Source organism: Salmo trutta, chromosome 20 (genome assembly GCF_901001165.1).
Source record: "Salmo trutta chromosome 20, fSalTru1.1, whole genome shotgun sequence".
NCBI classification, from domain to species: Eukaryota; Metazoa; Chordata; class Actinopteri; order Salmoniformes; family Salmonidae; genus Salmo; species Salmo trutta.
Window position 1 is genome coordinate 51,960,939 of NC_042976.1, and position 14,046 is coordinate 51,974,984.

At 45.3% G+C, this 14,046-nt stretch overlaps 1 protein-coding gene across 3 annotated transcripts in view; it reads left to right on the plus strand.

Annotated features, from left to right (window-relative positions):
* Window positions 1-14,046, plus strand: part of tmtc4 (transmembrane O-mannosyltransferase targeting cadherins 4) — a 56,258-nt gene that overhangs the window by 26,132 nt on the left and 16,080 nt on the right. For all 3 annotated transcript variants that reach the window (XM_029703659.1, XM_029703661.1, XM_029703660.1), the window contains 3 exons: window positions 97-204; window positions 6,643-6,784; window positions 11,558-11,672. In XM_029703659.1, the coding sequence (XP_029559519.1) occupies window positions 97-204; window positions 6,643-6,784; window positions 11,558-11,672 (365 nt within the window). The remainder of the gene's footprint in view (window positions 1-96; window positions 205-6,642; window positions 6,785-11,557; window positions 11,673-14,046) is intronic.

Consider the following 14,046-nt stretch of genomic DNA (forward strand, 5'->3'; position numbering starts at 1 on the left):
TATTGGAACAGAGTCGCATTGGAAAGCACGTCACGATAATACTTTATCAAACCTACGACCGAAACCATTGAACCTCTCAGCTGTGTTTTGTGTCAGGTTGCACCCTACGTATGTCCATGCTATGAACAACCTAGGCAACATCCTGAAAGAGAGGAACGAATTGGTGGAGGCAGAGGAGCTTCTGGCAAAAGCTGTACTCATACAGTAGGTGGACACACACACACTGACATGCACGAACGTAGGCATGCATGTACAGTGAGGGAAAAAAGTATTTGATCCCCTGCTGATTTTGTACGTTTGCCCACTGACAAAGAAATGATCAGTCTATAATTTCAATGGTAGGTTTATTTGAACAGTGAGAGACAGAATAACAACAAAAAAATCCAAAAAACGCACGTCAAAAATGTTATAAATTGATTTGCATTTTAATGAGGGAAATAAGTATTTGACCCCTCTGCAAAACATGACTTAGTACTTGGTGGCAAAACCCTTGTTGGCAATCACAGAGGTCAGACGTTTCTTATAGTTGGCCACCAGGTTTGCACACATCTCAGGAGGGATTTTGTCCCACTCCTCTTTGCAGATCTTCTCCAAGTCATTAAGGTTTCGAGGCTGACGTTTGGCAACTCGAACCTTCAGCTCCCTCCACAGATTTTCTATGGGATTAAGGTCTGGAGACTGGCTAGGCCACTCCAGGACCTTAATGTGCTTCTTCTTGAGCCACTCCTTTGTTGCCTTGGCCGTGTGTTTTGGGTCATTTTCATGCTGGAATACCCATCCACGACCCATTTTCAATGCCCTGGCTGAGGGAAGGAGGTTCTCACCCAAGATTTTTATTTTTATTTTTTTATTTCACCTTTATTTAACCAGGTAGGCAAGTTGAGAACAAGTTCTCATTTACAATTGCGACCTGGCCAAGATAAAGCAAAGCAGTTCGACAACATACAAAAACACAGAGTTACACATGGAGTAAAACAACATACAATCAATGATGCACTAGAAAAAAAAAATAAGACTATATACAATGTGAGCAAATGATGTGAGATAATGGAGGTAAAGGCAAAAAATGCCATGGTGGCAGAGTAAATAAAGTATGGCAAGAAAAACACTGGAAAGGTAGATTTGTAGTTTGAAGAAAGTTAAAAGTTAAAATATAAATAATATGAATAATATGGTGCAAAGGAGCAAAATAAATAAAATAAATAAATACAGTAGGGGAAAAGGTAGTAGTTTGGGCTCAATTAAAGATGGGCTATGTACAGGTGCAGAGATCTGTGAGCTGCTCTGACAGCTGGTGCTTAAAGCTAGTGAGGGAGATAAGTGTTTCCAGTTTTAGAGATTTTTGTAGTTCGTTCCAGTCATTGGCAGCTGAGAACTGGAAGGAGAGACGACCAAAGGAGGAGTTGGCTTTAGGGGTGACCAGAGAGATATACCTGCTGGAGCGCGTGCTACAGGTGGGTGCTGCTATGGTGACCAGTGAGCGGAGATAAGGGGGGACTTTACCTAGCAGGGTCTTGTAGATGACCTGGAGCCAATGTGTTTGGCGACGATTATGAAGTGAAGGCCAGCCAACGAGAGCATACAGGTCGCAGTGGTGGGTTGTATATGGGGCTTTGGTGACAAAACGGATGGCACTGTGATAGACTGCATCCAGCTTGTTGAGTAGGGTATTGGAGGCTATTTTGTAAATGACATCGCCGAAGTCGAGGATTGGTAGGATGGTCAGTTTTACGAGGGTATGTTTGGCAGCATGAGTGAAGGATGCTTTGTTGCGAAATAGGAAGCCAATTCTAGATTTCACTTTGGATTGGAGATGATTGATGTGAGTCTGGAAGGAGAGTTTACAGTCTAACCAGACACCTAGGTATTTGTAGTTGTCCACAAATTCTAAGTTAGAACCGTCCAGAGAAGTTATGCTGGATGGGCGGGCAGGTGCAGGCAGCGATCGGTTGAAGAGCATGCATTTAGTTTTACTTGTGTTTAGGAGCAGTTGGAGACCACGGAAGGAGAGTTGAATGGCATTGAAGCTCGTCTGGAGGGTTGTTAACACAGTGTCCAAAGAAGGGCCAGAAGTATACAGAATGGTGTCGTCTGCGTAGAGGTGGATCAGAGATTCACCAGCAGCAAGAGCGACATCATTTATGTATACAGAGAAAAGAGTTGGCCCAAGAATTGAACCCTGTGGTACCCCCATAGAGACTGCCAGAGGTCCAGACAGTAGGCCCTCCGATTTGACACACTGAACTCTGTCAGAGAAGTAGTTGGTGAACCAGGCGACGCAATCGTTTGAGAAACCAAGGCTACTAAGTCTGCCGATGAGGATGTGGTGATTAACAGAGTCAAAAGCTTTGGCCAGGTCAATGAATACGGCAGCACAGTAATGTTTCTTATCGATGGCGGTTACGATGTCGTTTAGGACCTTGAGCGTGGCTGAGGTGCACCCATGACCAGCTCTGAAACCAGATTGCATAGCGGAGAGGGTGCGGTGGGATTCAAAATAGTCGGTAATCTGTTTGTTGACTTGGCTTTCGAAGACCTTAGAAAGGCAGGGTAGGATGGATATAGGTCTGTAGCAATTTGGGTCAAGAGTGTCACCTCCTTTGAAGAGGGGGATGACAGCAGCTGCTTTCCAATCTATGGGAATCTCAGACGACACGAAAGAGAGGTTGAACAGGCTAGTAATAGGGGTTGCAATAATTTCGGCAGATAATTTTAGAAAGGAAGGGTCCAGATTGTCAAGCCCAGCTGATTTGTAGGGGTCCAGATTTTGCAGCTCTTTCAGAACATCAGCTGAATGGATTTGGGAGAAGGAGAAATGGGGGAGGCTTGGGCGAGTAGCTGTGGGGGGTGCAGTGCTGTTGAATGCAGTAGGGGTAGTTAGGTGGAAAGCATGGCCAGCCGTAGAAAAATGCTTATTGAAATTCTCAATTATAGTGGGCTTATCGGTGGTGACAGAGTTTCCTATCCTCAGTGCAGTGGGCAGTTGGGAGGAGGTGTTCTTATTCTCCATGGACTTTACAATGTCCCAGAACTTTTTAGAGTTGGAGTTGCACGAAGCAAATTTCTGTTTGAAAAAGCTAGCCTTGGCGTTTCTAACTGCCTGTGTGTATTGGTTTCTAACTTCCCTAAAAAGTTGCATATCGCGGGGGCAGTTCGATGCTAATGCAGAACGCCACAGGATATTTTTGTGTTGGTTAAGGGCAGTCAGGTCTGGGGAGAACCAAGGGCTATATCTGTTCCTGGTTCTAAATTTCTTGAAAGGGGCATGCTTATTTAAGATGGAGAGGAAGGCATTTTTAAAAAATAACCAGGCATCCTCTACTGACGGGATGAGGTCAATATCCTTCCAGGATACCAGGGCCAGGTCGATTAGAAAGGCTTGCTCGTTGAAATGTTTCAGGGAGCGTTTGACAGTGATGAGTGGAGGTCGTTTGACCGCTGACCCATTACGGGTGCAGGCAATGAGGCAGTGATCGCTGAGATCTTGGTTGAAAACAGCAGAGGTGTAATTAGAGGGCACATTGGTTAGGATGATATCTATGAGGGTGCCAGTGTTTGCGGCTTTGGGGTTGTACCTGGTGGGTTCATTAATAATTTGTGTGAGATTGAGGGCATCAAGCTTGGATTGTAGAATGGCTGGGGTGTTAAGCATGTCCCAGTTGAGGTCGCCTAGTAGCACGAGCTCTGAAGATAGATGGGGGGCAATCAGTTCACATATGGTGTCCAGAGCACAGCTAGGGGCCGAGGGGGGTCTATAGCAGGCGGCAACGGTGAGAGACTTGTTTTTGGAGAGGTGGATTTTTAAAAGTAGAAGTTCAAATTGTTTGGGTACAGACCTGGATAGCAGGACAGAACTCTGCAAGCTATCTCTGCAGTAGATTGCAACACCGCCCCCTTTGGTCGTTCTATCTTGTCTGAAAACGTTGTAGTTAGGGATGAAGATTTCACAGTTTTTGGTGGACTTCCTAAGCCAAGATTCAGATACAGCTAGGACATCCGGGTTGGCAGAGTGTGCTAAAGCAGTGAATAAAACAAACTTAGGGAGGAGGCTTCTAATGTTAACATGCATGAAACCAAGGCTATTACGGTTACAGAAGTCATCAAAAGAGAGCGCCTGGGGAGTAGGAGTGGAGCCAGGCACTGCAGGGCCTGGATTCACCTCTACATCCCCAGCGGAGCAGAGAAGAATAAGTATGAGGGTACGGCTAAAAGCTATAAGAATTGGTCGTCTGTGACGTCCAGAATAGAGAGAAAAAGGAGCAGGTGTATGGGGGCGATAAAATAGCTTCAAGGTATAATGTACAGACAAAGGTATGGTGGGATGTGAGTACAGAGGAGGTAAACCTAGGCATTTAGTGATTATAAGAGAGATATTGTCTCTAGAAACATCATTGAAACCAGAAGATGTCATAGCATGTGTGGGTGGAGGAACTGAGAGGTTGGATAAGGTATAATGAGCAGGGCTAGAGGCTCTACAGTGAAATAAGCCAATAAACACTAACCAGAACAGCAATGGACAAGGCATATTGACATTAAGGAGAGGCATGCTTAGCCGAGTGATCAGAGGGTCCAGTGAGATTCAGACAGCTAGCCGGGCCATAGGTAGCAAGCTGGTGGAAGATGGGAGGGAGGTCTGTTTTTAGCCGCCTCGTGCGTTTCCGTCTGTGGGTTAGTGGGGTTCCGTGTGGAAGTGGGGACCTGTCCAAGTTGGCAAAATAGTTAGTTATAGTGGCCCAAGAAAAGTGTCCGACAGACCTATTCAGATCGCAGCCGAAAAGACAGCTAACGATTAGCTGGCCGCAGATGGGCGATCAGGTTACGTCGCGACGGAGGGCCAGTTGGACAACTCCCTCGGGCAGATAACGTCGGTGATCCAGTCGTGAAGACCCAAAGGGGCTCCGCATCGGCAGTAAAACGGGTCAGGGTAGGTGAGTTGTAGCCCAGGAGACACTTCAGCTGGCTAGCTCAGGAATAGCCCACGAGTGGCTGACGGAACTCTTCAGCTGGCTAGCTAGCAAGCTCCGTAATAGTGTGTGTTAAATTCCGTGACCGACGTTGCCAATAGTCACTCAGGTAGCAGCTAGTTAGCTGCAAGATCCAGGTGTAAATGTCCAGAGCCTGCGGTAGAAATCGAGGAAAGGAGAGAGAATAGGTCCGATATGCTCTGGTCTGAGTCGCGCTATACACAAACTGGCGATAGCTTTTCGAGCTAATGGATAGCTGAGGACAGCTAACCGTAGCTAGCTGAACTTCAACGTTAGCCAGTGAAAATGGCTAACCTCTGGCTAACCTCTGGTTAGCTTCTGTCGTGGAATTCAGATGAGGTAAATAATACTTTCTTTTTTTTTTTTAATTGAAGAGGCGGGTTGCAGGAGAGTGCTTTGAGGTTGAGTATTTAGAATAAAAAAAAATGTAAAAAGATAAGTGATGAAAAAAATATGTCAATATATATATATATACACGGGACACGACAGGACGTCTGAACTGCTACGCCATCTTGGAAGGAACATGACGGTACATGGCCTCGTCCATCGTCCCTTTGATGCGGTGAAGTTGTCCTGTCCCCTTAGCAGAAAAACACCCCCAAAGCATAATGTTTCCACCTCCATGTTTGACGGTGGGGATGCAGTTCTTGGGGTCATAGGCAGCATTCCTCCTCCTCCAAACACGGTGAGTTGAGTTGATGCCAAAGAGCTCCATTTTGGTCTCATCTGACCACAACACTTTCACCCAGTTGTCCTCTGAATCATTCAGATGTTCATTGGCAAACTTCAGACAGGCATGTATATGTGCTTTCTTGAGCAGGGGAATCTTGCGGGCGCTGCAGGATTTCAGTCCTTCATGGCGTAGTGTGTTACCAATTGTTTTCTTTGTGACTATGGTCCCAGCTGTCTTGAGATAATTGACAAGATCCTCCCGTGTAGTTCTGGGCTGATTCCTCACCGTTCTCATGATTATTGCAACTCCACGAGGTGAGATCTTGCATGGAGCCCCAGTTCGAGGGAGATCGACAGTTATTTTGTGTTTCTTCCATTTGCGAATAATCGCACCAACTGTTGTCACCTTCTCACCAAGCTGCTTGGCGATGGTCTTGTAGCCCATTCCAGCCTTGTATAGGTCTACAATTTTGTCCCTGACATCCTTGGAGAGCACTTTGGTCTTGGCCATGGTGGAGAGTTTGGAATCTGATTGATTGATTGCTTCTGTGGACAGGTGTCTTTTTTACAGGTAACAAGCTGAGATTAGGAGCACTCCCTTTAAGAGTGTGCTCCTAATCTCAGCTCATTACCTGTATAAAAGACACCTGGGAGCCAGAAATCTTTCTGATTGAGAGGGGGTCAAATACTTATTTCCCTCATTAAAATGCAAATCAATTTCTAACATTTTTGACATGCGTTTTTATGGATTTTTTAGTTGTTATTCTGTTTCTCACTGTTCAAATAAACCTACCATTAAAATTATAGACTGATCATTTCTTTGTCAGTGGGCAAACGTACAAAATCAGCAGGGGATCAAATTCTTTTTTCCCTCAATGTACATGCGCACAGAAAAAATCACAGAAATAACTTTATTAGCCTTTGACTTCACACAAAATAAAACATTCTTGACATTAAATGCAACTGTGGTGTTCTTCTGAGAAAGGCCGGACTTTGCAGCAGCGTGGATGAATCTGGGAATAGTACAAAACAGTCTGAAGAAGTTTAAGGAAGCAGAACAGAGCTACTGGAACGCCATCCATTTCCGGAAGAAATACCCTGACTGTTACTACAACCTGGGACGCCTGGTGAGTAAATGTTGGACTTAACTTCTCTAGAGTAGGGGGCAGTATTTTGACGTCCGGATGAAAGGTGTGCCCGTAGTAAACTGCCTGCTACTCAGGCTCAGAAGGTGGGACATGCATATTAGTAGATTCGGATAGAAAACACTCTGTAGTTTCTAAAACTGTTTGAATGATGTCTGTGAGTATAACAGAACTCATATGGCAGGCAAAAACCTGAGAAAAATCCAACCAAGAAGTGTGGAAATCTGAGGTTTGTAGTTTTTCAAGTGATTGCCTATACAGTAAACAGTAATTTAGGGTTCATTTTGCACTTCCTAAGGCTTCCACTAGATGTAAACTGTCTTTAGAACGTTTGTTTTTTCATGCTTCTACTGTGAATAGGGAGAGAATAAAGGAGAGGAGAGAATAAGACATAGAATAGGGAGAGAATAAGAGCTAGCGTCCCACATACCCCAGACAGGTTAAAGCCACAATCCGAGGTTGGATTTAAAGCCACAATCTGTAAGATTTCCTACTTTTAAACAGTCAATACAATTTGCACTAATTAATTATTGATGAATATGTTATTAAATGCCTTATGAGCTTAGTACTGTTGTAACCCAAAATCTAAGGTTAAATAAACTACATGTTTAAATCTATCATGTTGACCAGTCTATGCAGAAAAAGTTAATTCAATAGATTTGAGAGTGGTAACTCTTCCCGATGAGGTACTGTAGCTTGTTCTGTTCCAAACCTAGTAGCAAGGCTGCTGTGAGCCTCAAACACAGACTGCAGATTGTGGTTTGCTAGAATGGTAATGTATGAGATCTACATAACCTGGTTCAAGCATTCATGACATTACCCTGAAGAAGGCACAGCGATGCCGAAACGCTGGTGTTTTTTTACATTTACATTTTTACATTTACGTCATTTAGCAGACGCTCTTATCCAGAGCGACTTACAAATTGGTGCATTCACCTTATGATATCCAGTGGAACAACCACTTAACAATAGTACATCTATATCTTTTTTGGGGGGGGTTAGAAGGATTACTATATCCTATCCCAGGTATTCCTTAAAGAGGTGGGGTTTCAGGTGTCTACGGAAGGTGGTGATTGACTCCGCTGTCCTGGCATCGTGAGGGAGCTTGTTCCACCATTGGGGTGCCAGGGCAGCGAACAGTTTTGACTGGGCTGAGCGGGAACTGTGCTTCCGCAGATGTAGGGGGGCCAGCAGGCCAGAGGTGGATGAACGCAGTGCCCTTGTTTGGGTGAAGGGCCTGATCAGAGCCTGAAGGTACGGAGGTGCCGTTCCCCTCACAGCTCCGTAGGCAAGCACCATGGTCTTGTAGCAGATGCGAGCTTCAACTGGAAGCCAGTGGAGTGTGCGGAGGAGCGGGGTGACGTGAGAGAACTTGGGAAGGTTGAACACCAGACGGGCTGCGGCGTTCTGGATGAGTTGTAGGGGTTTAATGGCACAGGCAGGGAGCCCCGCCAACAGGGAGTTGCAGTAATCCAGACGGGAGATGACAAGTGCCTGGATTAGGACCTGCGCCGCTTCCTGTGTAAGGCAGGGTTGTACTCTGCGAATGTTGTATAGCATGAACCTACAGGATCGGGTCACCGCCTTGATGTTAGCGGAGAACGACAGGGTGTTGTCCAGGGTCACGCCGAGGCTCCTAGCACTCTGGGAGGAGGACACAATGGAGTTGTCCACCGTGATGGCGAGATCATGGAACGGGCAGTCCTTCCCCGGGAGGAAGAGCAGCTCCGTCTTGCCGAGGTTCAGCTTGAGGTGGTGATCTGTCATCCACACTGATATGTCTGCCAGACATGCAGAGATGCGATTCGCCACCTGGTTATCAGAAGGGGGGAAAGGAGAAGATTAATTGTGTGTCGTCTGCGTAGCAATGATAGGAGAGACCATGTGAGGATATGACAGAGCCAAGTGACTTGGTGTATAGCGAGAATAGGAGAGGGCCTAGAACTGAGCCCTGGGGGACACCAGTGGTGAGAGCACGTGGTGCGGAGACGGATTCTCGCCACGCCACCTGGTAGGAGCGACCTGTCAGGTAGGACGCAATTCAAGAGTGAGCCGCGCCGGAGATGCCCAACTCGGAGAGGGTGGAGAGGAGGATCTGATGGTTCACAGTATCAAAGGCAGCAGATAGGTCTAGAAGGATGAGAGCATAGGAGAGACAGTTAGCTTTAGCAGTGCGGAGAGCCTCCGTGACACCGAGAAGAGCAGTCTCAGTTGAATGACCAGCCTTGCAACCGGACTGATTTGGATCGAGAAGGTCATTCTGAGAGAGATAGCAGGAGAGCTGGCCAAGGACGGCACGTTCAAGAGTTTTGGAGAGAAAAGAAAGAAGGGATACTGGTCTGTAGTTGTTGACATCGGAGGGATCGAGTGTAGGTTTTTTGAGAAGGGGTGCAACTCTCGCTCTCTTGAAGACGGAAGGGACGTAGCCAGCGGTCAAGGATGAGTTGATGAGCGAGGTGAGGTAAGGGAGAATGTCTCCGGAAATGGTCTGGAGAAGAGAGGAGGGGATAGGGTCAAGCGGGCAGGTTGTTGGGCGGCCGGCCGTCACAAGACGCAAGATTTAATCTAGAGAGAGAGGGGAGAAAGAGGTCAAAGCATAGGGTAGGGCAATGTGAGCAGGACCAGTGGTATCGTTTGACTTAACAAACGAGGATCGGATGTCGTCAACCTTCTTTTCAAAATGGTTGACGAAGTCATCCGCAGAGAGGGGGGGGGGGGAGGATTCAGGAGGGAGGAGAAGGTGGCAAAGAGCTTCCTAGGGTTAGAGGCAGATGCTTGGAAATTAGAGTGGTAGAAAGTGGCTTTAGCAGCAGAAACAGAGGAGGAAAATGTAGAGAGGAGGGAGTGAAAAGATGCCAGGTCCGCAGGGAGGCTAGTTTTCCTCCATTTCCGCTCGGCTGCCCGGAGCCCTGTTCTGTGAGCTCGCAATGAGTCGTCAAGCCACGGAGCAGGAGGGGAGGACCGAGCCGGTCGGGAGGATAGGGGACATAGAGAGTCAAAGGATGCAGAAAAGGAGGAGAGGAGGGTTGAGGAGGCAGAATCAGGAGATTGGTTGGAGAAGGATTGAGCAGAGGGAAGAGATGATAGGATGGAAGAGGAGAGAGTAGCAGGAAAGAGAGAGCGAAGGTTGCGACGGCGCAATACCATCTGAGTAGGGGCAGAGTGAGTAGTGTTGGAGGAGAGCGAGAGGGAAAAGGATACAAGGTAGTGATCGGAGACTTGGAGGGGAGTTGCAGTGAGATTAGTGGAAGAACAGCATCTAGTGAAGATGAGGTCAAGCGTATTGCCTGCCTTGTGAGTAGGGGGGGACGGTGAGATGGTGAGGTCAAAAGAGGAGAGGAGTGGAAAGAAGGAGGCAGAGAGAAATGAGTCAAAGGTAGACGTAGGGAGGTTAAAGTCACCCAGAACTGTGAGGGGTGAGCCATCTTCAGGAAAGGAACTTATCAAGGCGTCAAGCTCATTGATGAACTCTCCAAGGGAACCTGGAGGGCGATAAATGGTAAGGATGTTAAGCTTGAATGGGCTAGTGATTGTGACAGCATGGAATTCAAATGAGGAGATAGACAGATGAGAAAGAGAGAATGTCCACTTGGGAGAGATGAGGATTCCAGTGCCACCACCCTGCTGACCAGATGCTCTCGGGGTGTGCGAGAACACGTGGTCAGACGAGGAGAGAGCAGTAGGAGTAGCAGTGTTTTCTGTGGTAATCCATGTTTCCTTCAGCTCCAAGAAGTCGAGGGACTGGAGGGTAGCATAGGCTGAGATGAACTCTGCCTTGTTGGCCGCAGACTGGCAGTTCCAGAGGCTGCCGGAGACCTGGAACTCCACGTGGGTCGTGCGCACTGGGACCACCAGGTTAGAGTGGCAGCGGCCACGCGATGTGAAGCGTTTGTATGGCCTGTGCAGAGAGGAGAGAACAGGGATAGACCGACACATAGTTGATAGGCTACAGGAGAGGCTACGCTAATGCAAAGGAGATTGGCATGAAAATTAACTAAACAACTGGGGAAGCGAGAGAGCAGGGCCTCTCTCACTAACAATTCACTGAAACACTTAAACGCTAAAATATAACTTTTCTAGCTACCACTAGAAATTAAAATTGATGTAAAAATGATACAGCTAGCTGGTAGGGTTAGCTAGCTAGCAGTGGGCGCGTTGTAGACTATGTTAGAAAATGTAGCTGGCTAGCTAACCTCGATAGTTACTCTGTACTACGCCTTTATCTTGATACAAAGACAACTATGTAGCTAGCTAACATTACACTAGTCAAATCGTTCCGTTGTAATGTATATAGTTTCTACAGTACTGCTAATTGGTAAAGTTGGCTAGCTAGCAGTGGCTGTGGTGTTATGGTGTTGATGCCGTTTTGAAAACGGCGCGAACGAACGAATACAGCTGGCTAGCTAACCTTGTTAGTTCCTCAGAGCTACATCTTTATCCTTGATACAAAGACAGCAGATACAACTATGTAGCTAGCTAACAATACACTAATGAAATCGTTCCAATGTAATGTAATGTAATGAAATGTAATATTACCCGCGGAGCGAGGTGCAGCACGACCACTCACTCCAGCATCCGGAAGTACCCAATAAATTACTGGGAGGTTATACATATGGAGTGTGCAGCTCTTTGTTTTTATAGCTTACAGTTTATTCACCGTTAGTCAGCACCTAAATCATTTTCTCTGGGTGTGCTCATGCTTTTTATTTGAAATGTATAAATTATAACCAATTTTCAATCTCATTTCCTCTCCAGTATGCAGACCTGAACAGACACCTAGATGCTCTGAATGCGTGGAGGAATGCTACAGTGCTGAAGCCTGACCACAGCCTGGCATGGAACAACATGGTCATACTACTGGACAACACTGGTAAACACACACTGCCACGTGCACGCACACCACATACACACTACTAACACACTTTCACAGACACACACACACTACCACATGCATGCGCACCGAGGGCTCTAAATAAAAACATTTAAATTGGTAGCACTGGTTCACCTAAAGTGAACACAACATAAGCACAACATAACATCTGTTTCTCAAACTAGACACTCTAATGTACTTGTCCTCTTGCTCAGTTGTGCACCGGGGCCTCCCACTCCTCTTTCTATTCTGGTTAGAGACAGTTTGCGCTGTTCTGTGAAGGGAGTAGTACACAGCGTTGTACGAGATCTTCAATTTCTCACATGAAATAGCCTTAATTTCTCAGAACAAGAATAGACTGACGAGTTTCAGAAGAAAGGTCTTTGTTTCTGGCCATTTTGAGACTGTAATCGAACTGACAAATGCTGATGCTCCAGATACTCAACTAGTCTAAAGGCTGGTTTTATTGCTTCTTTAATGAGGACAACAGTTTTCAGCTGTGCTAACATAATTGCAAAAGGGTTTTCTAATGATCAATTAGCCTTTTAAAATGATAAACTTGGGTTAGCTAACACAACATGCCATTGGAACACAGGAGTGATGGTTGCTGATAATGGGCCTCTGTACGCCTATGTACATATTCCATAAAAAATCTGCCATTTCCAGCTACAATAGTAATTTACATTAACAATGTCTACACTGTATTTCTGATGAATTGAATGTTATTTTAATGGACAAACAAATGTACTTTTCTTTCAAAAACAAGGACATTTCTAAGTGACCCCAAACTTTTGAACGGTAGTGTATATACGTTTTACGGACACAGTATGTTTTTACGTAAGTTACCTTGTGTTATTAGTTGTTGTTAGTCTCAACCTTCAGCTCCATTGAACCCCTCCTATCTATCGCTTAACACCAACCATATTGGATTTTTATTTGCCATGTATTTTTCAACTGAGCTGTGAAGTTTCTCAAAAGTTCTGAACCTTTCTATTCTCATTGTTTCTACAGATTGTATATTGAAAGTAAACATATGTTATTGATCGAATGAAACGAGTATACTTTTTGATTTATCACAATTTTCTTTAACCAATTCTGGTCTTTAATACAGGGCCGACAGACAAGTTCCTTACATTTTCCCCCTTCCTCTTTCATTTTCACAGGAATGCTGCAATTAGTTGGTTGTAATTTTGTGTAGAGCAAACATTTCCATATGTTTTTGTTATCTGCGTGTGTGACAACTTCACCAGTCCTATTGATATAATTTACGAAGATTATACCTTTTTTTTTATAATATATATATATTTTTTTATCAAATATTATATGAGTTTAACCACAATATTTGTTGTATTATTTGTTCTGTCTTTTCTGGTGGATTAAATTGAAATTGCAACCAACTTTCTATGGCTTGTTTTAAAAATGACGATATTTGGGAGATAGTTTCCTTTTCAAATAACTGAAAGTGAGAGGTTGTGATCCAATACATAATATAGTACACTTATCATAATTTGGTTGTAATCCAGAGAGGTTAGAAAAAGTATCTAGATCCTCTATGAGGCTGTGGAGGGATCCAAATTGTGGATTTAAATGTAAAAGAACATGAATCATCAGCGTACAATGACACCTTTGTTTTTAAGCCCTGGATTTCTAAACCCTTGATATTATTGTTGGGTCTGATTTTAATAACTAACATTTCGATGGCCATAATAAATAGACATGCTGATAGTGGAGGGATCCAAATTGTGGATCCAAATTGTGGATCCCATATGAATCCAAGAAGGCATAGCAGTAGGACGTGTGTGTTTGTCTTTGTCTTATCCCGTGTAAATAGCCAGTCTTTTTCGTATATATTTTAATCTCACTTTCTATCTACGAACTAAATATACTTTCCTGCAACCGCCTCACCCAATGTGGTACGGATCTGCTATTTTTATACCTTATAACTGGAACCTCCATCAGGAGCTAGCCAGCTAACTAGCTGCTAGTCTTTGTTAGCCACGGCTAACGGTCTTCACCTTTTTCTCGGTCGCCAGCCAGCCTTAGCTCGGACAACACTTGCCTGTCTGTACATCGTGATATCAACCCAGAGCATATCGGACTGCTTCTCTCTACCACATCACCGGATTCCTGCCGCAAGCTCTGGACCATTACAGCTGATCATCGCAGCTAGCTAGCTGCAAACGAGTGGCTACTGTTAGCTAACGCCTCTGTCCCGGAGCAAGCACCAGCTAGCCTGGAGCTAGGCCCATATACCAGCTAATTCTAGGTCTACAATACCTCCTTTGCCAATTGGCCTGGACCTTTTATTGTCGACACGGAGCCCTGCCGATCCATCACGACTGGACTGCTGACGTGATCGTCCGATGTGGTCTTA